Source organism: Natrix helvetica (genome assembly GCF_964273705.1).
Source record: "Natrix helvetica genome assembly, chromosome: 1".
Taxonomy (NCBI): Eukaryota; Metazoa; Chordata; class Lepidosauria; order Squamata; family Natricidae; genus Natrix; species Natrix helvetica.
The window spans coordinates 77,821,020-77,848,039 of NC_138548.1; the positions used below are offsets into that span (position 1 = coordinate 77,821,020).

The 27,020-nt window shown below is 36.4% G+C and overlaps 1 protein-coding gene across 10 annotated transcripts in view; it reads right to left on the reverse strand.

Moving 5' to 3' along the window:
- GPHN (gephyrin) overlaps positions 1-27,020 on the reverse strand; it is a 234,562-nt gene that overhangs the window by 150,130 nt on the left and 57,412 nt on the right. For all 10 annotated transcript variants that reach the window (XM_081937713.1, XM_081937720.1, XM_081937719.1 and 7 more), the window contains exon 3: positions 16,669-16,726. In XM_081937713.1, the coding sequence (XP_081793839.1) occupies positions 16,669-16,726 (58 nt within the window). The remainder of the gene's footprint in view (positions 1-16,668; positions 16,727-27,020) is intronic.

Below are 27,020 nucleotides of genomic sequence, written 5' to 3' on the forward strand. Positions count from 1 at the left end.
CAAATTATTGTTGCCAAATTAAAGAAGTAGAACATGCTTCCACCAGTAGAGGAGACACCATATAAAAGTATCCCATTTAAACTCAGACTTATGTTTTAAATAAGCCAGTAAATAGCATGTTTTATTATACGGACCATTTTGGGTCAATACTCATCATGAGCTGTTAACTTCATGCCTAATTAAATATCCTGGTCATTCTAAACAATTTTAATTAACATTTTTTACTTTCAGACTCAAATGATTCAATTTCCTGAAGTGTGGCCAAATTTTGTCATGAAATAAATAGGTAAGATGCACAGCAGTTTGGCTCATCTGTTTACCTAATTGGTTAATTCATATCAATTTTATGTATGCAATGTGTTTTATGCACTGATCATAGCAAAGATTATTCTTTTGTGGGAGGCTGAAAAAATCACCACAGCTATCTTTGTGAAAAATTATTTAGCCTGAGGAATGAATGAATTAGATGAAGAAATATTAATGGTGTATCAGAAGATTGACAATTATTTGCCACATTCAGTTACTGAAATACACGTTGGAATACTAATGGCATTAGAGTCACAGGGCTATGGATGGTACCAACAATATTTCAAATCATTCCCAAATGATCTGTTGTTTTCTTCATTTTCTGAAATTTGCCAACTATCTTATTACTAAAAACCTTTCCCTCACCACTGGAAAGAAGATCTTGTGATTACGGGTTTACTAAGCCACTTTCATAATTCATGAAGTAGGACTGCCATGAGGTACTTCCTGAATAAGTAAGCAGCCATGTCTTTTTATAGTCTTATACAGTTGACTCAGAAGCTGATCCTAGCTGTCTTTGCATCAGTACAACATGCACATTGCAATAGTTTCTGAATCAACTATGTATGTCTAGAAAAAGATGCTGCTGTTTTAATGAGTCAGAGAATCAAGAAGTGCTTCAGATACACTTTTCCACACACTTCAAAGGATTTGCAGAGCCCCATTCCTTGCCATTGTATGGCTGATCTATGAGCACCTATTATCCTGTATTAGGGTTCACTTAATAAATCAAGTGGGATAACACAGTCCAGAATCTAAAGCCACTAAAGTATATTTATACTAGACCATAGGGTAGTGAAGTCTATATGTATGGTAACTTACAACGACGAATATATTGGTGGTTTTTTTTTAAAGTATCAGCAATAAAGTGCTAACAGGTTCAGCAATAAGTCAGGAATTCCACAAAGCTATGAAAGATTTGGAGACAAACACCAGTGTCAGATTGTCAGAAAGTTGTTTCAGAGCTCAGATGCTTTCAGGCATACATCTAAATGCTGGAACCTCCTGGCCTCCACCTAAATATAATTGATGCTGAACAGAACTAAGTACAGAAAATGAGATGTTAATGATAACTTTATATTTTCTGCCTTCTGATATTTGATACTTTAAGAAGTCAAGTATTCTCCTTGTGAGAAAAAGTCATCTGGAGCAGACGTGGCTGGTCTCCTGTCCTCTCCTTATCTAGAGGTATCAAAAAACTGGTTTGCTAACTGGTTCTTTAGACAGTTGATGGTTCCACATTTTTAGAGACCACTTCAGTTTGCCATACCTACTCTAGAAGCTTCAGAATACATTAATTTGTAATTAAACTATAATGTTAATCTATTTTTGTGTTAAAATAAATATATGAATGCAAACCAAAGCACTTTTTCTTATACTTTTTGTAGCACCCATATAAGCAACTATCTCAGAATTTAAAACTGAACACAACTTCAACTTTTAATTTCCCTCAGTTTTTTTATGATTATGGAAAGAGAAAAGCCTTTTCCAGAAAAGAATTGGCATTATTGTTGTAATTATTATCAGTAGCGTAGTCCTTCAAAGTACCTCCTGCTTTACAAGTCTATTACACAAATCTCCAAAGCCTGTTTGTATGGTAAAATATAACTTTTATATATTGCTTTTGTTTTAAAAAAGTTCAAATATGATTATGTAAATGACTTAATGACAAACTAGTTCCCAACTGGTTCTTCCCACTCTCAACTATCACCTAATTGCATCTATTTTATTAGGCTAGAGCAGAAAGAAGTACTGAGAGAGGGCTATAACCTGATAGGTTTTTTGGCTCTCATCTTGAATTGTTTCCACTGTGGGTGCTGAGCTTATCTTTTCTTCACATCTTTTTTTTTTTGCTTCTTTTATATTGTGAAACAGAGGGAAAGAAGAAAATTTACAGTTGATCTTTACAGAAGTTGCTTTGGAATACTCTCAGCTTTATATAAATAAGCATAAATAATTATATGCATTTGTTTTTAATTAGTTAATTTATACCATTTATGTTTTATTTATAAATATTCATTTACCTTGGGTGACATATTTGACCCAGTCAAATGTAAAAAGACACAGTTAAACAAGACTTTTGCAGCTATTAGACTAATTAATTTGATTGAATGCCAAATGATTATGGGTTTGTCAATTGGACATAATCCTAATCAGATATAAAATTATTTGAATGATTTCATCAACATATTTAATTCAATAAAAAGTTAAACCATAGACTAATGAGGAAGCTGCTGTTATTTCATTATTTGACAGAATGGAATGAAAACAACAGGGATGGTAAACCCTTTGGAATATGTTACCCCTGCAAAGTCTTGATTTATTAAAAGAAAACTGTTAAGGGGATTCAAGGATTTTATGGCAGTACATTTTGAAATACTGCCTCTATATCATTTTGAGGACAGGAATAGCAAAAGCAAGATAAAAACCAGTACAGCAGCCTTGAAATTGTCCAGAAATGACTATATAGGTAAGTTACATTGAACTAATACTCAAAATGCCTTATACTAACATTAAACAAACTCTGAAGTTTCTTTAAGAAATAGGAAGTTATTAAAATTACTCTGATTATGATGTTTTCTGGGCTGATATGTCTCTTAGTAAAACCCACTTATAGATTATTTGGGGAATATGCTCTGAAACATTTTTATATACTACTGTTTTATAATGTTATGCATACAGTTGTAGTATTTTATAGCATAATATAGTATTGTGTGTGTATTCATTGTGACACTATAAAGGACTGAGTGGGAATCAGCATTTCTCCCATTAGTTACTGTATGTATTTTATTTATGTACAATTTATTTAGGTTTGACACACTTTTCCCAATCTCAACACTAGAGAGAAAATGGGTAAGTTTGGCCTCAAACAGGGGTGTCAAACTCGTGGCCTGCTGGCTGGCTGCATCACACACTGGCCATGCCCACCCTTATTTTAGCGAAGGGGAAAAAGTTGCGATATGTCACGTGACAACAACTTGACACTGTGAGTTTGAGAACTTACCCTGGTCTAGAACTTAGAATGTAGCTAGCTAGCTAAATAAAAATATTTTTTTCTGTTCTGCAGAGGCAAATGTTCTCTATATACATAACTTCTGTCTTGTCCGCAATAAAGTAGCTTGTTTACCTACACTGTGTCTGTGAATTTCTGCTGGAAACAAGTTATGAATACTGGGTTCAATGTCTAGAGACTTGGGATTTAGTATAAAACCTGAAAGAGATAAACAAGTATCTGCATAATATATGCTAATATATGCAATAGCCTAACAACAAGCAAACAATTTCAGACTCGTACAATGAATCACTCTGAACCTCTTTTGCTTTCACTCTGCAAGTGATCATAGTTACCCAAATTCTATAAGAAAAATAAGATCTCAACAGAAGAGCAGTACTTCCTCAAACAGTCCGTGAGATAGGTTTTATGAAGTGACAAATTCTCTGGCCAGTTACTCATGTCAGTATTATGCTGTCCATCACTCTTCCTCCTCCTCCTCTTCCTCAGCTTTGCTGATATTGGATTGAAAGCTGCAGCAGTGTTTGAGAGTCTGCAAACTCTGCAGGAAGTCCAGTTTTCAAAGTGCCTGAATTTCTCCAAACTGACTTAGAAGCATACATTTCAATTAAGTCAGATGTCCTTGAAATTGAATCAGACATTTGAAGGTATGGTATATTAAATGACACCTAAATACAAATGATACATCTTTATGATTTCTTATGTCACTCATAATAGTCTGTACACCTCTCAATTTAAATCAAGTCATACAGCTAGCCTACTATCTTTTCACAAACTGCAGAAGGATACGGTTGGAAGGAGTTATTTAGGCCACTAAATCCATCCTCCTCCTCCATACAGAAACCCAAATTAAAACATCCTTGACAGGTAGCTTTATATCCTTCTGAACACACTCACTGAAGAATAGCTGATCACGTCAGTATTCAGTATTCTCCTGCTCTCCTGACAATTTTTTCTTCACAATCAATCTGAAACTACCTTCCTGTAATACTAAATCCATTATTTCATGTCTTGCATTCTGGAATGATAGAAAATGGTCTTTACTTTTCTTATAGTTAGGACCTTTTCAGTTACTTGAAGATGGCTTTTGTAACCACCCTCAGCCTCTTCAAGGTTAAGTATTCCCGATTCCATCAATATATCTTCACCAGTCTTCTTTTAATTCTATAAGTACTCTCACTATTTTTCTTCTTTCAAAGATATGCCACTTGATCTTAATCCTTCTTGATGTGATACTCCAAATTTGACACAATTATTTGATGTGATGTAAGAATACATCACAATAGAAGTATTATGCAGGACATAAATATTGCACATAATAGTAAATAATAGAATATACACAGCATAATAAATCAAAGTTCTGACACAGATTCCTGACTGAAACGCTTGTTTTTGTTGAGAGAACTACCTGAATTTCAAAGCAGAAATCCAGTGATTCTTTTCTATGAACCTTTCCTAGTTTCTTGGAAAAAAATTAGCTGTTTAAAAGAGATGTCAGGGAGATAGAAAATACCTAGTTTTTCCTGCTCAGATAAAGGAGCTTTTTGCTTCATTTTCCATAGAGATGTGCTTTAATGTTAAGAGTTCAAATCTATTAAATTCACAAAAGGGAAGTATTGGGACATCTGCCTTTATGTGAAAGCAGTCATGGTTTCCCCAATGCTAATTCTGCTTGAGATGAAGAAATGTGTATTCCTAATCTGGTAAGTAGGCTGTCATTCTTGTGAATCCAGGCTGGCATCACAACAATTGCATTTAAAAGAGTCCACACTTTCCAGTGATTCAGAAGGCTTATTGCTGCTTTCTATCAGCTTCATTTTAGGTCTCTGTCATGGGCAATCACAGAGAACTACAACAAATGGACTAAAACAGCTCAGTTTTCACAGACACAGAAAATAGTTTTAAAGACATCAAAATAGGTGGACTAAAACTGAGTATACACTGGAATAACTAATGGGAAAATGATTTGAAAATAATACCAGGACAGTAAAAAAAATCACCAACAGTATAATTAACCTTGAATAATATTGATAATTCTAATAATAACAATGTAACAATGATCAGAATACCAACAAAAGTATCAGTGGTTTAAATATTTAAATGGTTAGGATTTGGAAATAAAATGTTGCCTACATTTTGTACTTTCCTTTCCTGTTTTTACTTAGATATAATAATGAACTAAATACGGAGTAAAAAAAATATAGAAAGCAGTGCATTAAGCATATCTTTACCATGTTAATTTCTGACAATACAATCACTGTCTCAATTCAAAATACTAACCAGGGCCACAAATGAAGTAAAATAGCTGCATGTGTACATGATGGCAGCGACAAATGGAAAAAGCTTTCAGAGCAACTGCATTAACTCTTCAAGAAAATGCAATTGCTTTACTACTTGAATGAGGAGTGCTTCACTCATGCCAACAGATGTTGCAAAGCCCTAATTTAAAATGCTTTTGCACAAATCTAAAACCCCGTTGTGGAGGAAGCATCAAGTATGGCTGCTTGGATATATGTCTAAATTAAAAGGTCAGAAGTAAAGTAAGAACTAAATAGCATGTATACATGAAAGTGGATAAAGGGAAATTCATATAGAAGCTCTTAATCAAACTTCACCCCTAGTTTGGTTGTGAAATTAGTATAGTTGTTATTTTATGTGGTAACCAAAATGAGTAATTTCAACTATTGCTGTGGTGTTGGGCAGGAAGTGTAAACTTGATTATGATTGCCAATGCTCCCTGCCAGCTTCTCACAAGTAAAGTCTGCGGTTATGGGAAACTGGCAAGGTAGGTTGCAAGCTGCTTGGGAAAGTCTCCAACTTGTGCTGTACCTCTTGTACATACTCTTATTGACTGCAGCACATCCCTTGTACACCCTTCCCAATCCACACAGTTCAACCCTGCACATTCTTCTTAACCCATGCCTTTCCTGATTCACATGACACCACTCGTGCACTTCCATCTACTCTTCGTGACCCGTATCATTCCTATCTGCTTTTTATGACAAGTGCAGCATCTCGCGTGCCTCCTTCCTGACCTCTGTAGCACCTGTGTACCGTCCCAGACTTGTGTAGCACTTCTTGCGAACCCCTCACATAAATCAATGGGGAAGCCGGAAGAAAGTCTAAACTATGATTGCTGATGCTCCCTCCCAGATTCCCATAAGCAAAGTCAGTGGGGAAGCCAGCAGAAAGTTGCAACTCTAAGGCCAGTAGGCACATAAATGGCTGCTGTTCAGTTGAGGAGGGAAGGAGGAAGGCAGAAAGGAAGGGAGTAAGGAACAGGAAGGGAGGGAAGGAAGGAAGATTTCCAATGGCCCCTGTTAGCTTCTCACAAATAAAATCAATGTGGAAGATAGCAGGAAGTCGGAAATAACTTCTGCTCCCATTGATTTTTTTTTTTTACTCACCCATGGTCATTTTGTTTCTCTGTTTAGGTAAGGAAATATCTCTGAAACAATGACCATGACTGTTTAGTAGGGACATAAAATTATACTAGTCATATTCTTTTACATATTTAAGAGCTCTAATAGGTTAATTTGGTGTGTCACTACAAGTTCTTCCATCCAGGAAAGTGTACTGACCTGCAAACAATACTCATGAAAAAAATCTGGAATAAATTATTTGAATTGCTACTTTTTGCATCTCATTAAGTTGCTCCCATATAATTCCTGTAGGGTGAATCCATGCCTTTAAAACTTTTTTTACGAAGTGCAAATTATCCTCCTGGAACATTACAGGTTTCAAAATACATGCTTTTCAAAGTGAATGGAAGCAATTGGATGTAAAGAAAAACAATTCTACGTCCAGTCTGAATGGATGTTTTCTATATTTAATGAAGCAAAATTAACATTTGGGAATTATTATAGAGTCTCATTTCCTGTTTTTACTTCTTTCTTCCACTCTCTTTTTTGCCAACATCTACCACTTTTGGCTTTATTTTTCATCTTGTTTTAAACCACAATATTATTTTTCTAATTAATTCACATGAATTGACTCTTTTTGTCCCATTTTAATTCATTCAGATGACTGCATCTTTCTTCCAGTTGATAGTCCTATTGCAGGAGCTGACCAGGCCGAGCTCAAGGGAGGGGTCCAAAGTGGCCATCAGTGTCGAGTCCCTTCGCATCCAAAAGAGATCTGAATCAGACCACCTTGAATTCCATTGATTCTTATTTACCACCTCTTTGCCTTGACCATTAGTTCAGATTCTTGTAGAGACCATAAGGTTGCAATAAACTTATATATTCTTTTGAAGTGCCTGAACTTCCTGATTTTCCCATAACACCTATATTTAAGGCACATAAGAGTTCAAGTCAGAAGCTGATTTAGTCCAGCATTTTGTATTACACACAGCTCATATCCAGGATATGAGAATGATAGCCTTCTTCCAGTGTGGTTCCTTAGCAACTGGTATTTAAGGCATGCTCCCTTATTTAGGGGTTAGTACCGTATTCAGCCATCAAAACTAGAAACCATAATTATTGCTGCACGTTCCAGAATTTGTCTGGGCTCAATTTAAAATCACAACAATTTGCAGCTATCTCCACATAAGTGATTTCCATCATTTTTCTAAGCATAACATAATTTTTTAATAGATCCTAAGTTCTAATTTTTCTAGAACAAGGATAAAAAAGCTCCCATTTTTAATAGCAGGAGTTTTGAAACTGAAGACTCCTGGCAGCATGATCAATATGCAATGGGCTAGTGACAGAAAATTAATAATAAAATGAAAAGTGAACTCTTTATTGTAAATGCAAAATTGCCAATTTTCAAACAAAGACAGCCTGTCTGTTGTGTTTAAAGGCACTGCATTAGAAACTAGGAGATTGTGACTTCTTTCTCTTATCCCTAGAAAGAAGGCAATGGCAAACATCTTCCAAAAATCTTGCCAAGAAAACTGCATGGAGTTGTTCACGCAACTTTGAATCAACACTGACTCAAAGGCACACATGCACACATATAAAATACAAATAATAAAAATAAAAAAAATCTTGAATTCCACAATTATTTGGAATATTAATGCCTAACTAAACAAATCAATGTTCAATTACTGGGTTTGGGTTGTTCTTTGGATAAAAGTACCTGAATCTGGAGCAATTGGTGTTACATGTAAATATAGATTTATTATTTAGCCTATTTCCACACTTGCTTTTTATTGCTGTGTAGAAAGAAAAAGTTATCTTACAAAGAAATGTTGTTGCAAATGGTATACCCAGTGCTAAAGTGGCAATTTCAGTACATCAGCTTTAAAAGCTCTTGCCAGCAATTAATATGTTCTACATTAGGAAATATTGTTTGCAATGCAAAATCAGCTAATTTTAATTTCTTAAAACTTGTGCTATAAGAAGCAGCGACAATATCAGCAGCCTTTGCATTTATTTAGCTTTTTCTACCCCCCCCCCTTTTCTGTACTATTTGCAATTGGACCAGTTTGTAATCAGTTATCCATATCTGGAAAAATATTCATATCATATACATATTTATAGGCCTCATAAAAAGCTTATATAAAACTGATGTGCATGCGCTGAAGCGCACATATCTCAAATCTGTCTTGACAACGTGATTGTTTTCCATTTTGAATGCTTGGCTGAAGCCACTTGAACACCCAATGAATGTTCTCCTGCCAGCTTTCCTTTGGCAATATGATTTCCAGAGGAAATTCAAAGTTAAAGGGATTTGAAACACACATGCAATTCTTTATTAATTCCAATTTATGTTAATGAAGTTTACTCCTAGGTAGGTGTACAGAGGAAGACATCTTATTAAACAGATCTCTTGGAGACACACACACATAAACACAAATACTGTCTGCAGTGTGAAGTGAAGGAAATATTCCCCTCAATTGCTCTTAAGAGTTAGAACTTAGAATGTTTGCTGGAGTTTGGGAACAGACAAGGAGGTGTCTTTTGTGTTTATGTATGTGGAAACAGAACGGTAGCCAGTAGCCTCCTGAATGGATGCTTGCAAATGCGGCTACTGTATAGCAAGTGAGATAGGAAGATCAATCTCAAAGGTAAGAGCAGATGGCTTATACTGTGTTTGACGTTGTTGCATTTTGTTTGTTTGTTTGTTTGTTTAAACCATCATGAGATTTCCTCCCCCCCCCCCTTAGTCCCACAGATCCCCCTTCAAATCTTTGTGGAATCCGAGGGTTCCATGGGACGAAGTTTGGAAACTAATACTCTATAACATGCAGGGGTCAGGCCTGCAGTCATATTCCTTGCTGGATCTTTGGCCTGCCACACTCTCTATTATTTTACTATGCTTTTTCATAGTGGGGAATTGGGAGGGGGAATAGTAAGAAGTAGAATGTGTTGTTGTCAAAATAAGAAATTCCTTTCAAGAAGCCCAAGGTCATATTTTGTTCTCTACACCTCTGAGCCTGACCGGAACTGGATGGGTGGAACTGCCAGCCTGGCAGTGAAAGATTGGACCATGAGATGGACTTATGGGTGTAGGGGCAAGATCATGAACTTTCAACTGGGTAGAAACCCTGGGAAGCTTTCAGATTCGGGTTTCCACAGATGTGCCAACATGTCTCTATTAATAAATTGGAACTTTGAGGAAAGCTCTGCCTTGGACTCTGATTTTATTTTGGATAATGTTTGGAACGCTGACAGCATGATTAACAAACAACACAGAATTTCTACCTATTCTGACATTGTTCAGTTTGGAAATATCATTTCTCAGTAAACAATATATCACAGATTCATATAAGACACTATGCATAAGCAGTTTTATTTTCATAAGCAGTTTTATTTTCAATTCCATTTTTGTGACTCCTAGTAACATACTGGGATAAGTATTTTCATTTTATTGAATTTTCATTTTATTGAATAAGATGCAGAGTAAAAATAAATGAGCCCTTTTCATAACTTCTTTTCCTAGTCCATCTCTTCTATTTAGACTCTGTGTATGTGAAAATTCAGACTTTTTGTTCAAATATATATAACCTAATGTAAACTATACATTGCATTAAATTATACTTACTGGCTCAAATCTTATTCACTCAGTTTGGAAATATGCCTTTATAGTACTCTTCATGGTTGACTTCAAATGCACCACTAGAATAATTTGATGTCGCTAGAAAGCCTAACTAATTCATGTTCACCCTGATGTCAGATAATTTATAAGCAAATTAAAAAGTATTGGTTCCAATTTAGATATTTATGACTCTAAAGAAATTGTACTATGCAAATTATACTCTGTGATTTGGAAAACAGTTAAGTGTGTTCTTCAAATCAAGGCCCTAGTATGTGTAAGTTAATTTATCTCTAATGACACGATGCACTGATATAAACTGTGTTTCGCAACATGTCAGAAATAGTGTCCCATCACTGGTACCTAGTTAAATATTTTGCAAACTGCAGAAGGTAGTTTGCAAATAACACTACTCCAGGTGTTGGCAAAAAGACCCATTGTGGATCTACAGACTACAGCAAACCAGGATACTTTAGGAAGTTTGCAATTGTTAATTCCTGAATAATTTACTATTGAGAATTACATGAGCAGTTCATGCTTGTAAGCACTCTTCCATTATAAGCTTCTCATTCTATATCTGAATCTATACTGTATTCTCATTTCATGTTGCTAAATTTCCCACTACATTTGGAAACTTCATATAGGTCAAAATTATGTCAATGTTGGGAGAAAAGCAGTATGTGGGAGTTGAATTTCTAAATAGGCTTATAGAGAATCATAGAAGCAAATGTTCAGAAAGAGTTATGTAACAGAGCACCAAAACATTCCTTAAACCTAGAAATGTGGATAGTATTAAGAAAGAGAGCAAAGTTGCAGCTTTCCTGACTTACTATGAGGTAACAGGGAGAGGAAGGAAAGCATAATCAGATGTACAAGATTCTGTTGTTATTATCGCCATAAAGTGTAGGTCTAATCTACTTCAAAGGGCTGACAGGCTAGTATTTGGATCTTTAATCTCAGAAGATGAACAAACATATAAGTTTGTTTTGATTCAATTATCATAAAGCATGCTCCATTATTCTGAAAACGATTTTAGCACTGCATTTATTAATTTGTTTGAGATCTGCCTAACACTAGAACAATTTTGTACAGCTCATATTTTTTATTAACATAAAAATAATTATATGTCCAGACAAACCACACCTTAAACAAGCAATCGGGTACTACATGCAATAAACCTTAAGGCTGAGAACAAGAGTCAGAGTTTTAAGGACTTCTGGAACATTATTAGGGCAGAAGTACATGGAAATCTGGGAAAATATCTTTTCAGAAAACATTGTAATGGAATAATGCCATTCAGATAGCATTATTTAATTAAGTGGATCTGGAACATTCCAACCCTGCCAAAATCTTACCGTGGGAAAGAAACCCTAGGAATTAGATGGTATTTCCAATAATAAAGTTCTATGTCATGACAAGATTTATAGGTGATAAAGAGCAGTCTGAACTATAACTGTTCAAAATAGATTGCAGCTCCCGAACTAATTCTGAATCTGTCTAATGTGCATTGAAATCATTTGTCTAGACAAGTAATAGCATGTTCAGGATGACGTAATCCTGAAAAATGCCATACCTTGCATTATCCCATCAAGCCTGAAACAGTATACAACAGGGGTGTCCAAACTTGGCAACTTTAAGACTTGTGGATTTCAACTCCCAGAATTCCCCAGCCAGAGCTGGCTGGGGAATTCTGAGAGTTGAAGTCCACAAGTCTTAAAGTTGCCAAGTTTGGACACCCCTGGTATACAACATTTGTACAATCACATTATTGCAGTTTGCTGCTAAGCTGGTGCTTGGAGATTTACAGACAAAAATTGCTTTAAAACAAAAGAACCTGATAGAAAAGATAAAGTTAATATTTTGGTTTGACTGAAGTAAATTTAACAATTTAGTATTTAAACTGATACAGTGATTATTTATTCAGACAAAGCTGCTGTTATTAAATCTGCCACATAACAATATAAGAAATTATATTTAAAAACCTGAAAATTTATTTATAACAAATGAAGCTATTTAAAATAAACACCCTTGTTCTATATAATGTTATGTCCATCATTAAAACTATTTGTGTCAAAAACTCATACCTGAATAATTTCAGATTAGAATGAAAATTGATTATTCTAGATTTATTGTTGATACTAATCTAGTGTGAGAATCAAGAAATATAGCCTAGTGATCTATTAGATTCAATAAGTCCTATGGATGATAGAAAGCCCCAGAAAAAAGAGATATGAACCAACGTTTTTAGCTAGGATGGTTTCAAAATTTACCAGAAATATTTGTAATCCTGCTGAGCCGTTGCTAACTGTGAAATATGTTTTTGCAAAGTAAGCACTTGGATGCATACGTTTAAAACAGGAAGAACGAACTTGTTGGAAACGAGGAATTAAAAGTAATGCACATAGGTGTTTACAGAAAATGACAGTTAGCGAAGTTGTGAAGTGTGTATGTGGTTAGAAGAAAAGTATAAAGGATAGGGTTCGAGATCAGCTTTGTAGGACCTGCTATACTGTATATCATTGGATTCCATTGCGATGGCTTGCTAATACAAATGTATTACTGCTAATAATCTTTTATATCTATTCATTTATGTTCCAAACAATTAGAAACAATAAACCTCTGGTCTTAAAGTAAGAATTATTGCTTGTGTTGTTGTTTTTATTTCCTATTGGAAATAAAGTCCTATGAGACTAGTAGCTGTGGAATATCTCAAGTTACCTGTGGGGCAAAATAGAAAAATATCTGAATGTTCAGTGCTAGATATTAAGATTACTTTGGTCAATTTCTTGATCAATAAGGGAAATATTTGGGGAGAAGAACTTTTTCTTGCCTTTTGAGATTGCCTCTCGATTTTTTTTAGTCCTTTATGTCATCTAATGTTCAGAGCACATTCAGTCAATATTATGATGGTGTGAGCATAAATCAGCCTTTTCCAAAATAATGCCTTTCAAATGATCTGGACTACAATTCATAATTGCAGTCCAACACACCTACAGGATGCCAGCCTTGAGGATTACTGGTTAGATTGTCCTTCTTCCATTTCAACCTACCTCTTAACTTAGGGGGGGGGGAGCCTACTTAGATTTGTCATTAAAATATATCTCACAGAATTTCTTTTTGACAACACTGGTTTTTGATATGATAGCTTAAAACTTGGATAGCAAGATGGGCGGCATATACATTTAATAAATATATAATTGAAAACAATTCTTTTCAAAATAATCTGCACATATAATTACAATAAAATAATAAGAATTATAAAATTTGGGAGCATCAAATCAGTATTTAAAGAAAGTGAGAGAAATATATGTATTAAATATTGTATACGTATGTATCCAAAAAGGGGAAGAATGGTTAACATTCTTCCAGTTGTCAGGCACATTTGTCAGGCACTTCTCATGTTAAAGATGTTATACAGCTATTTCATAAATAGGCCAAATTCATATGTTAATATGTATACAGTTACAATATCTTACAAACTGAGTCACTGTTAATATTTTATTCAATACTTAGAATGTAACTGATACAGAAGTATAGTCCAAGATGACGTAACTTTAAGGAATATATGATACCTTGGACAACTCCAAAAAATATTACTCTTAAACATGTTGTTGGGATGGATGCCAATAATCTCTGGCAAGACAATATTTTTCTCGTAGGAAGCAGTAATTAAACTAGTGTCAGTTTGTAAAAATAACTTTCCTGTACCATAAAAATAGATAGGGAGAAAGCACATTCTGCTAAATATTAATGCAAGTATGTTTCCAGAGTCAAAGCAACTAAGATAATAATGCCAAATAGATATCAGTATGTCTTGAACTTGGCCTCACTTACTTGTACAAGTTTTAATCAGCTTAATTTTGGCTGTAGTGCATTACCAAACACTCATTAACAAAATCAGTTAAAATCTAGGGTTGCATTTTATAGATTAAACTTGTTTTAACCTTAGTTACTTTTAACTTTAATATTAAATATTATGGCTTAGTTTGTTCTATGAACCAAGCATGCTCAATTAGCTTACAATTTGGTTTACTGAGAAAAGCTCTAGAAAATAAATTAAGGCAGTAACCAAATCAAGTATATGGCTAAACCTAGCGTATCAAATTCAAGATGAGAAGAGTTAATAAAATGTACTACAAGTATCCAACTGCTATTATTTCCTTTAAATACTGTAGCCTGTTTCCATAGAAACAATACAAAACCTCATAGTGAAAAATTGGTCTTACATTATTGTTGCTACTGTTATACTTTTCTGCCTGATAAAATTCTCTCAGTAGTTTACAAAGGTGTTTAAACTGTTAATAATAATATTAACATCAAAAGTCATATGAAGCAAATATTATTAAAATATAATGTCAGTGAAATGAAGAAGCTTAAAATCAAAAACTAATTACAAAACTGTTTGGAAGTAGCGGGGCAATGGCTTAGGTTAGCACTGAAGAAAGAGAAACAGGTGAGCTAATTTTGAAGACATCATTCCATAGGTATGGTCCCACTGTTAGAAAAATATGCTACCACTTATCTATCCATTAATTTCATATACAGTGCTTTAATGGAGGTAACAGGATCTTGTGCACACTTTAAATGTAAATAAGCAACATGATTTAATTAATAAGAATGGTTTTCTGATTTCACAAATGTATATTTGGAAAATTTCTTAGAACTAAGTTTTCTATTCATAAGCATTTGTATGGATCTCTTTTTAAAAAAGCATTTTGATTAGATTATAGAACAAGATACAAAAAATATGAAAGCAAATAATAGGACATAATGGGGACGAAAGGGGAAAGAAAAATGAGGAGGGTGAGAAGGAAGAAAGTGTTGACTTCCGACTCTTTCTGTTGCAGTGTATTTGTATGTATCTCTTCAGCAGCATGTACAGTATGCTATAAAATTCTATACATAATTTACATGATTAGCACTGTTATATTAGATTACTACTATTATATTAACACTGTTTTACTTGCACTAGCACTGTTACACTAGCACTGATGATGTTACCTAGTTTGAGTAATGAAACATCTGCAAATAAACAACCAAACTCAGAGAGCACCAAGGACCCCTCATTTCAACCCTGACCTACAAATATTTTCCTTTATTGGTAATTTATGTTACCTTTGAAGCAAATGCATACTTATTTTGACTGATGTGTAATAGTGTGAACTTTATGGTGAAGACTAGTATGAAATATTTAATTTCAGAGAAAAAAAATTAATGCAAACTATATTACCTAAACTTAACTTTTAAGTTAGCTTACATTTGTTAGCTTACATTTGTGCTATTTAATTGAGTAAAAGGCACAATCCATGTAACTGTTTAAATATACATCAATCTTATACTGGTATTCCAATTACAGGTAGTCCTTGACCTACAACCACAATTGAGTCCCAAATGTGTTGCTAAGTGAGACAGTTGTTAAGTAAATTTTCCCGTTTTATGACTTTTCTTGCCACAGTTGTTAATTGAATCACTGCAGTTGTTAAGTTAGTAACCCGTTGTTAAGTGAATCTGGCTTCCCCCTTTGCTTGTCAGAATATTGCAAAAGGTGTTCACATGATCCAGGGACACTGCAACCATCATAAATATGAACCAGTTGCCAAGGATCCATATTTTGACTACATGACCATGGGGATCAGAGGTGGGTTGCTGTGGATACGGCCCGGTACGGTCATTCTGGTAGTGGCCTGGAACAGCTGAGAGTGTAGAAGCACGGTGGCTCTTTTGGCCTACCTGCCCACCCACGCTTTATACCTGTTTTAATGGCAAATGGCAAAGTGTGCAAGTGCACACAGCGTACGTTGCCTGTGCGAGCCCCAACAATCAGCTGGTTGTCGCAGGGGCAGTGGATTGCACATGTGCGCACAGCGCAAGTCAGGTCGTACGCAAACAGAATGTGCGAGTGCGTGATCAGCGTACTGGTAATGACAGTAAGAGCAACCCATGGGTCGTAAGTGGGAAAAATGATCATGTCACTTTTTTTCAGCGAAGTTGTAACTTCAAGCAGTCATTAAATGAACTGTTTTAAGTCAAAGACTATTTGGAGGAGGAAGAGGAGTATAAATTGTATAAATCAATTGTTCAACTCATTAATTGATATTTAAATCTAATTTTGCAGAAATATAGGTAAAATAAAGAATATTAACTCTTATACCCCAATATTATACTAATTGTTGAAAGAAGCAATTACTTTTACTAATGCAAGAATCGTGATTTCATTAAAAAGGTCTTTAACAGTGTGGAAGTAAAATACATTCAAATACTAAAACATTTACTAGATAAATTAAGAATAATGATATTATGTTCATAATTATATATTAAGATTTACAAATATATTAAAGAATTGAGCAGTAGCATAATTAACACTATACCTTGATTTCTTCTATCTCATCTGGTACTATCTTGTATGCAGATACAGTTCCACCTAATCTGAAATTTGGAGAAGAAAATATTCTCAAAACCAGTAGTACATATGAAGAAATAAACATGTTAATATTAACAACAAAAACAATCTTTGTGATTAACATCTAGGATGAAACTTGGCTGGCCAAGGAATTATGCATAGCAGCAAGAGCATACAACATCTTGAAGAAAATAAGTGAGGCTTATATGTTACCAGATGTAGTGTTTTTTCACAGAAAAGTTTAATGAGGATCTTACTACAATTAGGTTTGAAAAGTTGAATATATATTTGCTGAATTGCTTATTTGCATATTACAAATGTTTCTTTACCATTTTCTTTTTGACATGTGCAAGCAGCAGATGTTAATAAATAGTACAAGCAGCTTGAGTATTATTTAAGTCTTATGTGTGAAAATACATTGTTTGCCATTCCACTCTAACAATATCAAAAAAATGGAGGCTCAACTGTAACCTATTAATAGTACTAATAAAACTTGACTAGAATTCAAATACCACTGTATGTCTTGAATGTTATGCCTTCTATTAAGAGGTCATCCATATTTACTCTATAGAAGATTCATATTCAGATTGTTATCTCCTGTACCTTCTTGGTCAAAATCTATAACTATTCTATGAATCTTGAAGACTTAAAGGATAACTTTCCTAAAATTTCTCCTATGCCACAGATACAGAGCAACATGAGACTTTTTAAGTACTTACGGGTAGTTTAAGAGTTATAGCCAGCATCATATATACTGAAAAAGTTACAAGATCTGTTCTAGTATGTCACATTAAAATGATTTATTTATTTAATTAGCGCTTCTAGACCGCCCCCTCTCCCAAAAGAGACTTGTTTTTCAGAATATTATGCAATAACTCCAAAATACTATTAACCCATTGTTTATAACTTCTAGTAAGCCTATGCTAGTCTTACCTGGTCATACTCCCTATATGCTTAAGTACTTTGCACCTGGAGTGCTATTGCTTCATCCAGTTCACATGGCAACCATCTCTAGTTCTAAGAAACACTTTGTGTTCTCCGAATCAATTCTTGTTAAGTCGTCTTAGTGGTCTTATTCTTGCAATTTTCCATATGCTGAACAAGTTGAAATCTTCCAAATCAAATCCTTGTTCTTTACTACTTATTTTGAGTGAGTCACACATAATCTAAGTTAATACATTTCTTCATATCTTCACTTAAATACATAGCCAAGACACATCTACCCCCCCTTAAATATATATGATAAATACATAAAATAAAGGTATGGTTTAATAGGCTTTGGAGTCTGCTGAATAAGGATATGCCATTGATAATGATGGTTGAGGAGAGTCAAAGGCTGGATAGACTGGGGTAGTTCTGTCAGTGGGATAAGTAGGGAAAAGGAATGAAAAGAAAATGAAAGTGACAGACTGAGGGAAAGAGAGAAAATGCCTTTAGCAAAATGGGATTGTCATTCCATTGTAAGAAATTTGTTCAAGGATTGTGCTATGAGGGTTGTAGTCCATCTTTGCTTTGTAATCCTTTTCTTGCTAAATTAATCTTTTTTTAGCCTCAAGTGATTGTCTCCTGCAAGTTTATGTGATTATTTATTAGATTTCTATCTCATTTTACTTCTAGTCAACTCAAAGCAGCATGCATAATCTAATGCTTCTGCCTTCTATTTTGCTCACCACAGGGGAGATGGTTTGGGTTGGATTGTGAGAGAATGACTGGCTCAAAATCATCATGGTTTTTATATTCAAAGAAGGATCACAATTCATGGTTTACCTGTTTCTAGCCCAGTTCCTTCTTACTACACCATACTGGCTCTTAAAGGTTGCACTTGAGAGTTGATCATTTTTCATATTTTACTGATTAACTGTACACAATACAATGGATGTTAATACTGAGTTTGAAAATAGTTACACAGACTACCTGGTGGCAGGCACCAGAGGATCAGTTTCATCCATTTTGGAAATAGTCAGATGTTATTCTATGAGATTCAAACAGTCTATCATGAATTCAACTCAAGAAACTGTAGTTTGGATGGCCATACACAGTGTGTTGGTAGATTTATTTATTTGCTTTACAGAACTGCCCATCTCACAGCAGTGACTCTGGGTCGTGTACAAAGATTTAAACCTCCAGAACAATATAAGACCATGACACCTTATAAAAAGTAACCTTCCAACCAAAAAGGTCACATGACCCTGCTTGATGATAGGACCTGGAGCATGCCTTCACTGCTGGACCTGGTGTGGTGAGCAGAAACAATGAGTGGCAGGCAAGCTGTCCTGCCAATAGGCTGATCCTTTGCCATGTGGTGGTGTCTTTAGGTGGTGTCTAGTATCTTCAATTAGATCTAGAAGACTATAGGGAGCCAGGGTACCAAAGGCCACTTGGAGACCAAGGACAGCCGGGACAGATACCTTAACCTCATTTTGAGCCTGCCAATGGGAATACTTAAGAAAGTCTCTTTATCAATGCTCAGTCAAGCTAAACCCTTTGTCCTCCTCTAACAGCATTCTAGGCATTTCTTATTCTGTTTCATCATCGGACTTCCTCTGGCAATCAGGGAAGAGCCACATGAATAGTTAATTCACCACAAGCAGGATCCAGTCCAAGGACAAAAATCACGCTCTTATTTCTAAATAGTTACTTTAACACTTTACTACAAATAATAAATATATGAATATTTGATTGAACTTTATATAGGTAATGATAAACGAATAATTATTATTATAGGAAGTCCAGTAAACCAAATAAATACCCAGATAGTAACATGGGTTTTACGGACTTTTCTGGACAGAAGAGAGAGCTAGAGAAGAAAGAAAACACAGACAAACTTCTTGATAAAATGGATAGTATGTTGTTACAGAACAAGAACATGCTGCAATGAATAATTCTGTGATTGGTCTGAAGGGAAATTTAACGTGACAAGCAATGATATGAAAAAAGATATGGACATATAAATAGAATTGATAAATAATTTATTCCTAAAGGAGATGTACAACCATTGAACCAGGAAATGGATTTGGATCATATTTTTTTTACTGGATATATAAAATAATTTTGTTACGGTCTTTAAGGATTTCACTGGAAGGATAAAACATAAGAACAAAACAAATCTGTTAAAGTTCTAAAAGATTTGTGGCTACAAAAACACATGAACATTTTTATTTATTTAACATTTAAGTGTACATACTATCATTTTTAGAAAAGAAATTATCTAGCGATATTACCCAGTTTACATAATTGAAAAGCCTTAGCGTTGTTTAAACCATCATATATGTTGTATTTGTGCAACAAACTGAGCCACTAATTCATTTTGAAAACCTTACTAAATGAGTCACCTCAATTCAGTGTTAACAGTCTAAAAATAACTTCATCCAGCTTTACTGTTGTCATTTACACAAGTCCTCAGATATCACTTCAATTAAATAAATCTTCCTTTGGTTCATATTATTTAAAGACATTTTTACTAACCCAAAAAATGAAAAGAGTTTTCCTCCTAAAGCATAAATCCGGGATGGCGAACCTATGGCACGCGTGCCACAGGTGGCATGCGGAGCCATTTGTCAGGGCATGTGAGGTGTTGCCCTGTCAGCCCCCCAGCATGCATGCGCGCACTGGCCAGATGAGTTCAGCCTTTTTAAAAGCCATTTTTCGCCCTCCCCAGGCTCCAGAGGCTCTATAGGAGCATGGGGAGGGCGAAAAAAGCCCCTCCCAGCCCCCGCCTGGAGGCCCTCTGGAGGCTTCAGGAGCTTCCCTGAAGCCTCTGGAATGCAAAAAACCAGCCCTATGGGCAAACAGGAAGTTCAGGAATGGACTTCCGGTTTGCTCGTAGGGTCGGTTTAAGCCCTCCGGAGGCTTCAGGGACCTTCAGGAGGCTTCTCTGAAGCCTCCGGAGGGCTTAAACCGACCCTAAATGGGAGGGCCGCGCCTCTCATATGCGCATATGCACTGGGGGGGGTCGCACATTGCATTATTGATCCAGCACACTTGCGCACAACCCCCCTGTGCTCCCCCCCTTATGGCATGAGAGTCAAAAAAGGTTCGCCATCGCTGGCATAAATAGACAAAACGCTGCTTTAGATTTGAGAGTGCATACAATCTGCAACTCTTAAAATCAACTGTATCTATTTTCCTGAACAAAGACAAGTTTTTCAAAGATCAAGTTTAATTCAAGGACTTTTAGATACAAGTTTTGGATGTATATTTGTGTGTATGTGTACCTAATCATTCTGAATCACCTTTAGCCTAAGAATTCAAAGAACTGCACAGCTCTAATGCATGCAAACCTTATTTTTCCCAGATGTATCTTATATATGGCACAATCTCTTGTCTATCATATTTAAAGAAAATTAATTTTTGAAAAGTTGGATTAACTCAGAACATTGCAACAATTAACTTAACTCAAACAACTCAACCTTATGGAAGATTAGGTGGAGGGTTAAGTAACCCAAACAGCAATTATTTCATCAGTACAGTACACTATGCTCAGCTAACAACCATAACAAAAGCTATCTTTGATGTAAAGAACCAGGGAATTAGTGTAGAAAATTATTAAAAGGGCAGTGGGAATTACTAAAGGACTTCATGATGGCTTTTGCAATCAAATTTAGTAATCTCTAATTGCTTCATGGTCTGATTGAGGACACAGAGCTGCCACTGACCTAAATATGAAGATACATCTTATCACAGGAAATAGAAAAAATATTTTCAAGGAAAAAAGATATAAATGCTGACAACCATGACTGTCTTAACCATTAGTGAACTGTGTTTATACCTGAAATAGTCATTTGGGAGCTTTCATAATCATCAGAATTGATAGAAAAATGAACAGGAGAGACTCCATAGATGATATAGACATAAGGTTTCTAGCAAAGTCCTGTCTATGCTCATCCTGGAACATAAACTTTTGCACTTCAAAGATGATTTTGTTTATAGGTAGTCCTTGATTTACAACTATAACGGAACCTGGAATTTCAATGGTCATAAGTTGAAGCACCCACATAACCAGATCTGATTTTACAACATTTTTTGCAGTGGTCTTTAAGCATATGCTGCTTTTATTAAGTGAATCATTAAGCAAATTAATGTAATTTTATGAGCAAAAAGGCTGCAAACAACCAAGAAAGCCATAAAGATGAGCTGGTTGCTAGCCACCCAAAATGTGGTTGTGTGACTGCAGGGTATGTGCAACCCTGGGAAGTCTAGACCTGGGTCATATGAAGATTTGGAGAGGGTCCACTGTAACTTTGATGGTCACTAAGCAAATAGTCATTAAGTGACAACCACCAGTAATGAACTTGCTGGAATGTTGGTAATCATAAGAGGCCAACCTGCAACCAAAAGCAAGTCAGACTAGAAACAAAATGCACCACTGTCTTTGAATTCTTTAATCCCAGAGGATGCCAAGGATAGTTTTGGAGTGAGTTTATTCAAAAATATGTCTCACACATAGATAGTCCTTTGGAGTCAAAGAAGATGCAATATTGTGCAGTTCATTTGTGGACACAGGGGTGGCTCTGCACTCCCAGTCTGGAATCACAGACTCTAGCACAGTGGGGGGTATTAGAAATCCATTGCTATAATAAATATGGGTCTTATTCTGTGATGCCACTCCCAGGTTTCTATCAGTTTTTGGCAGTGCCTATCTTCAAAGCCAGTGAAGGTTCTGTAGCACAAGATTGACCAGTTGGTTCTGTCAGCAATCACAGCTTCTAATTCTCACAGTGGCAGAGGATTTCCTTCAGTCTTTGTAGCACTTGGATGGATTACCAGGATTACCAGGACTGGGATTACTTCCCGCTCTCCAGAACAGAGCAGGTAAAGACATATACATTATACATACACATACACACACACACACACACACACACATATATATTTGTTTTCGTAGATTTTCACGGGTGTAGATATGCTGGTTTTGTTGTATTCGGGTCTTTTTCCGTGTAAGATTGAGATTGTCTTTGCAACGTTTTGGCAAGATCTCACCTGCCATCTTCAGGCTTGGGCTTAAAATGGGAACAGAGCTGCCGTCTTTCTGTAAATCTTGGTGGGAGGGGATGGGGTGCTGGCTTTGTTTCAGTAAGTGGAATGTTTGGTTGTGTGGTTGTATCATGATTGGTAGATTGGTGCTGATTGGTGCTGGCTGTGTGTGCATTGTTGTTTTGTATTGTAACGGCTTGGGTGGTGGGTGGTGTTCGTTTGTTGGCTAGGGCTGGTTTCCAGATGTTTGGTAGGCGGGAGGTATCATCACGTTTATTCATGTTGTGGGGGTGTTTCTCTATTTCGATGGCTTCCATAATTATTCTCTTGTTGAGGTGTTCTGTTTTGGAGATTAACCTGGCTCCTTCCAAGTTGATTTCATGTCCTGTAGCTTTAAGGTGCTAGAAAAGGGAGGAAGTTTTTTCTTTTTTTCTTACTGCGTTCTTGTGTTCTGTGATGTGTGCATTTATCCTCTGTTTGTTTGTCCTATATATATATTGCTGGGCAGATTTTGCATGGTATTTCGTAGACTCCTTGGTTTTCTAGCTGGATTTTGTCTTTGGGGTTTCTTAAGATGTTGGCTATTTTTTGGTCAGTGGTGAAGGCTGTCCTGATATTGTGCTTGTGGAGAATTTTGCTGATTTTATCTGTGGTGCCTTTGATGTAAGGGAGGAGGGCGATGCCATTGTCCTGTTCTGTGTCTTGGTTTTTTGGGGGAGTCTCCTTTTGGATTAGGTTGGTGATTGTTTTTCTTTGGAATCCATTGGAGATTAATACATTTGTGAGTTTGTGTAATTCAGTTTTCAGGTGGTCTTTGTCGGCTAGGCGTTTGGTTCTGGAGATGAGGGTCTTGGCTACAGAGTTGATCTGTGCAGGGTGGTGATGGGATTGTGCATTTAAGTAGTGGTTGGTGTGTGTGTTTTTTTGGTAGATGGTGTGTCCTAGGGAGCCATTGGGTTTTTTGTAGATTAGGACATCCAGAAAGGGAAGTTGGTTGTTTGCTTCTATTTCCATGGTGAATTGTATTTTGGGGTGTAGGCTGTTGAGATGTGTGAGGAAGTTGTCCAGTTTTTCTTTCCTGTGTGGCCAAATCACGAAAGTGTCATCAACATATCTAAGCCAGAGTTTGGGTTTGGGTTCAGATTTGTCTAAGGCATTGGTTTCATGTATAAGTTTGCAATGACAGGTGAGAGGGGTGATCCCATGGGTGCTCCTTCTATCTGTTTGTATCTTTGTCCATTATGGATGAAGTATGTGTTGGTTAGGCAGTGGTTGGTCAGGTCCAGGATGTGTTTAGGGGGGTTGTGTTTGTTCTGGATGGCTGTCAAGGCTTCTTTTATAGGCACTTGGGTGAAGAGGTGCCTCTTGTTGACCCAGAGCCACTTGTTGATCCAGAGCCCAGGGTTCACAATCACAGCTCTGTATATTTTCAGCTTTGTGTAGATATAGATTAGAAGTGTCAAACCTGTGGCCCGCGGGCCAGATGCATCACATGCAGGGCACATCCACCCCAGCTCCGGTAAGAGAAACAATGTTGTGAAACATCACGTGATGGCAACATGACACTGCAAGGGTAACACCCGTGATATAGTTGTTAGGTTGATTGAGAATTTAAAATACAGTTGCCCCAAAATTTGGCTAGTCTTATTGATTCTGGGGTAAATTTACTTAACGAAGTCCCTTCACTCAAAATGATGCTTCCCAAGTATTTGAAGTTGTTTGCATTTGTCAGCTGGGTGTTGTCAATAGTAATTTTTTATTTTACTGGTGTGATACTGAGCATGGGCTGGTAAAGTACTTCAGCTTTGTTCAGGGTGCTAGTCTGGTCAAAGAACATAGTAGTATCTGAGAATCGATATAACTGCAGATCACTACCTTTGCACACAGAAGCTTTTGCACCAGCTGCACCTTCCAAATAGCCTTCAAGAATAGTCCCATTGTAGAGTGCATTTCAGTAATCCAACCAAGAGGTGACTAGGGAGTGAGTGGCCATGCACAGGGCCTCAGGATCCATATAAGGGTGCAACTGATGCACAATGCAGTTGCATAAAGGCCTTCCTAGTGACAACTGCCACCTGCTCTTTGAACAGAAGTCATGTGTCCAGAGCCATTAGGCAACACTCTGCAGATGCAATAAGATTGGAAAAATAATGTTTCAGTTGGATTCATTCTTAGCTTTCCTCATAGGGTGCTCTAGCCATCTTTGGAGCATTTTCAGTGCTCAATGGGACTATTCTTGAAGGGTATTTGGAAGCCATGGTTGGTTGAGAATGCAGTAGCAGGCATAATCCTGGGAGCTCCTAGGGTTGCACGTGTGCATTAGTTACCACCTTACTTCTGGATCCAATTCAAGGTATTGGTTTTTACCTTAAAATCCTACATGGCATGGGACCTCAGACAACCTGCCCGCCCCCCGCACTGTTGCTAGTGTAAAAGGCCTGCTATGAAGCCCATCTGCTAATTAAAGCAGGTGGGGTCAAGAAAAAGAATGTTTTTTTCCGGGTGGCACCGTAGGCGTTGGAAGACATTTCTTTGGAAACGCCAGCCTCAAGATCGCGTTTAAGCTGCTAGAACAGTGCAAACCAGCTGTCAAGCGGCTTGAAAACTCTCCCCTTGGGAAAAGAGGGGGAGGAGAGCAGCCGGGCATTAAAGGTAGAGCCCCCCCCCTAAACCCGCAGGAGTAATTCTGTGGTGAGAAGTGTAGCTCTCCAGCTGCCTGACAAAGCTCCGCATCTCGGGATGCTTCTGCTGCAGCAGAAACAAAACGTTGCGACCACCCCCTGCAATCACCCCCTGCTTATCTACATCTGAATAAAAAGCAGGCAAAGCAAGTACGGGAGTTTTTATAATTTTGAGCACAAACCTTAACTCCGATGCAGTTTTACTTCCTTCTGTGAAAATTGAAAAGAACAAAGGGTAATAAAGATGACGTCTGCAAGTCAAAGGGTGTGATCAAAGCGAAACTTAAAAGGAAAGTATTTGTTAATTGTTTGTTATTGTCACTAAAAGTCTCAGGAGCTCATGTCTAAAGTTACAAGATTTAACAAACTTGGGGATTAAGTGGACTTTCTGGACTCAATAAGTTGGTTGCTGGAAAGTGTGATTTGGATATTCGGAAATGCTTTTAAAACAAACCAATATAAGTGCCTCTAAGAGTGCTGGAGCGGATACACAAATGGTGACATTTGAAGCTCTCCGGGGCGCTTTGGAGGCACAAGTTTTGTTTTTGCAGGAGGGGATTGCAACTGCCCTTAAAAATGTGTCTGATGAAATGTCTGAAATTAAGGACTTAATTCAAACCCGTAGTCCACAAATAAGAGAGGCTACAGTGGATGTGTTTAAGGGTTCGTTTGTTTTTGCAACATCATTGGGCAATAGGGTGGAAGAAATCACTCAGTCTAATGGGAATTTGGAGAATAAAGTCGATGAGCTTCAAATCAAGATTGAAAAAAAGAAATTTTTGTAGAAGCTTTCGCTCAGTTAACTGGTGAACTAAAAGTAGAATATGGTTGGCAGACTGAAAAAACTTATCGGGTTAGTTCATGGATCGTCAGACAGAGACAACTATCAAGAGATAACGCAATCTGTTATCAGGGAAACAAGGAATGGAATACTACAACCGTTCCACGATCCAGGATAAATCCAAAAGAAGAATCAGAAAAAATTAACAGGCTGTGAGATAGTAAAAAAGGTTACATAAAATTATGCAAGAATAAAATTTGATAAGACTCTTTATAAGATGCTTTTAGATGGTTTTTAGATCTTAAAAAGTTAGTTTGTGTGTATTTCAACTTATAATTTAAATGGAAATGTGATTGTGTTGATGCTATGTATTATTATGTATGGTGGATTTGTAAGGAAACTAAAGTATTTTGAAGTTCACTCCTCAGTTGTTTTTGCTAGGAATAATTATAGACTGTATATTTATAGAGACTAGGTTGATTTTGAACTTAATAATGGCAACAAGATTGCGGGAAGAAGGAAGAATTGCTTATCATTCAAGATCGGACGTTAAAGGTAGTAAATCTAGCAGAGATGGCGAAAATTTCAGTATATTGGAAAGACTGTTCAGAAGAGAAATACAAGTCGAAATGGAGAAGATGGACTGACTATATTTAAAATAAACATTGGACGAAGGAACTTTAATTAGTCTAGGAATGAATAAGGAATGTTATAGTTTATCTAAATTTGGTTTAATAAAAGGGGAGTTAAAGTACAAGAGGGAGCAAAAATGTTATAGTTAGTTAGCCTATGTGAGTGTATGATTGTTAAAGATTTATACCCTGTATTTTCTTTGGGAAGTTGGGGGGAGGGAGGTTTGGAGGGGTGGTAGGGTTGGGGTGGAGG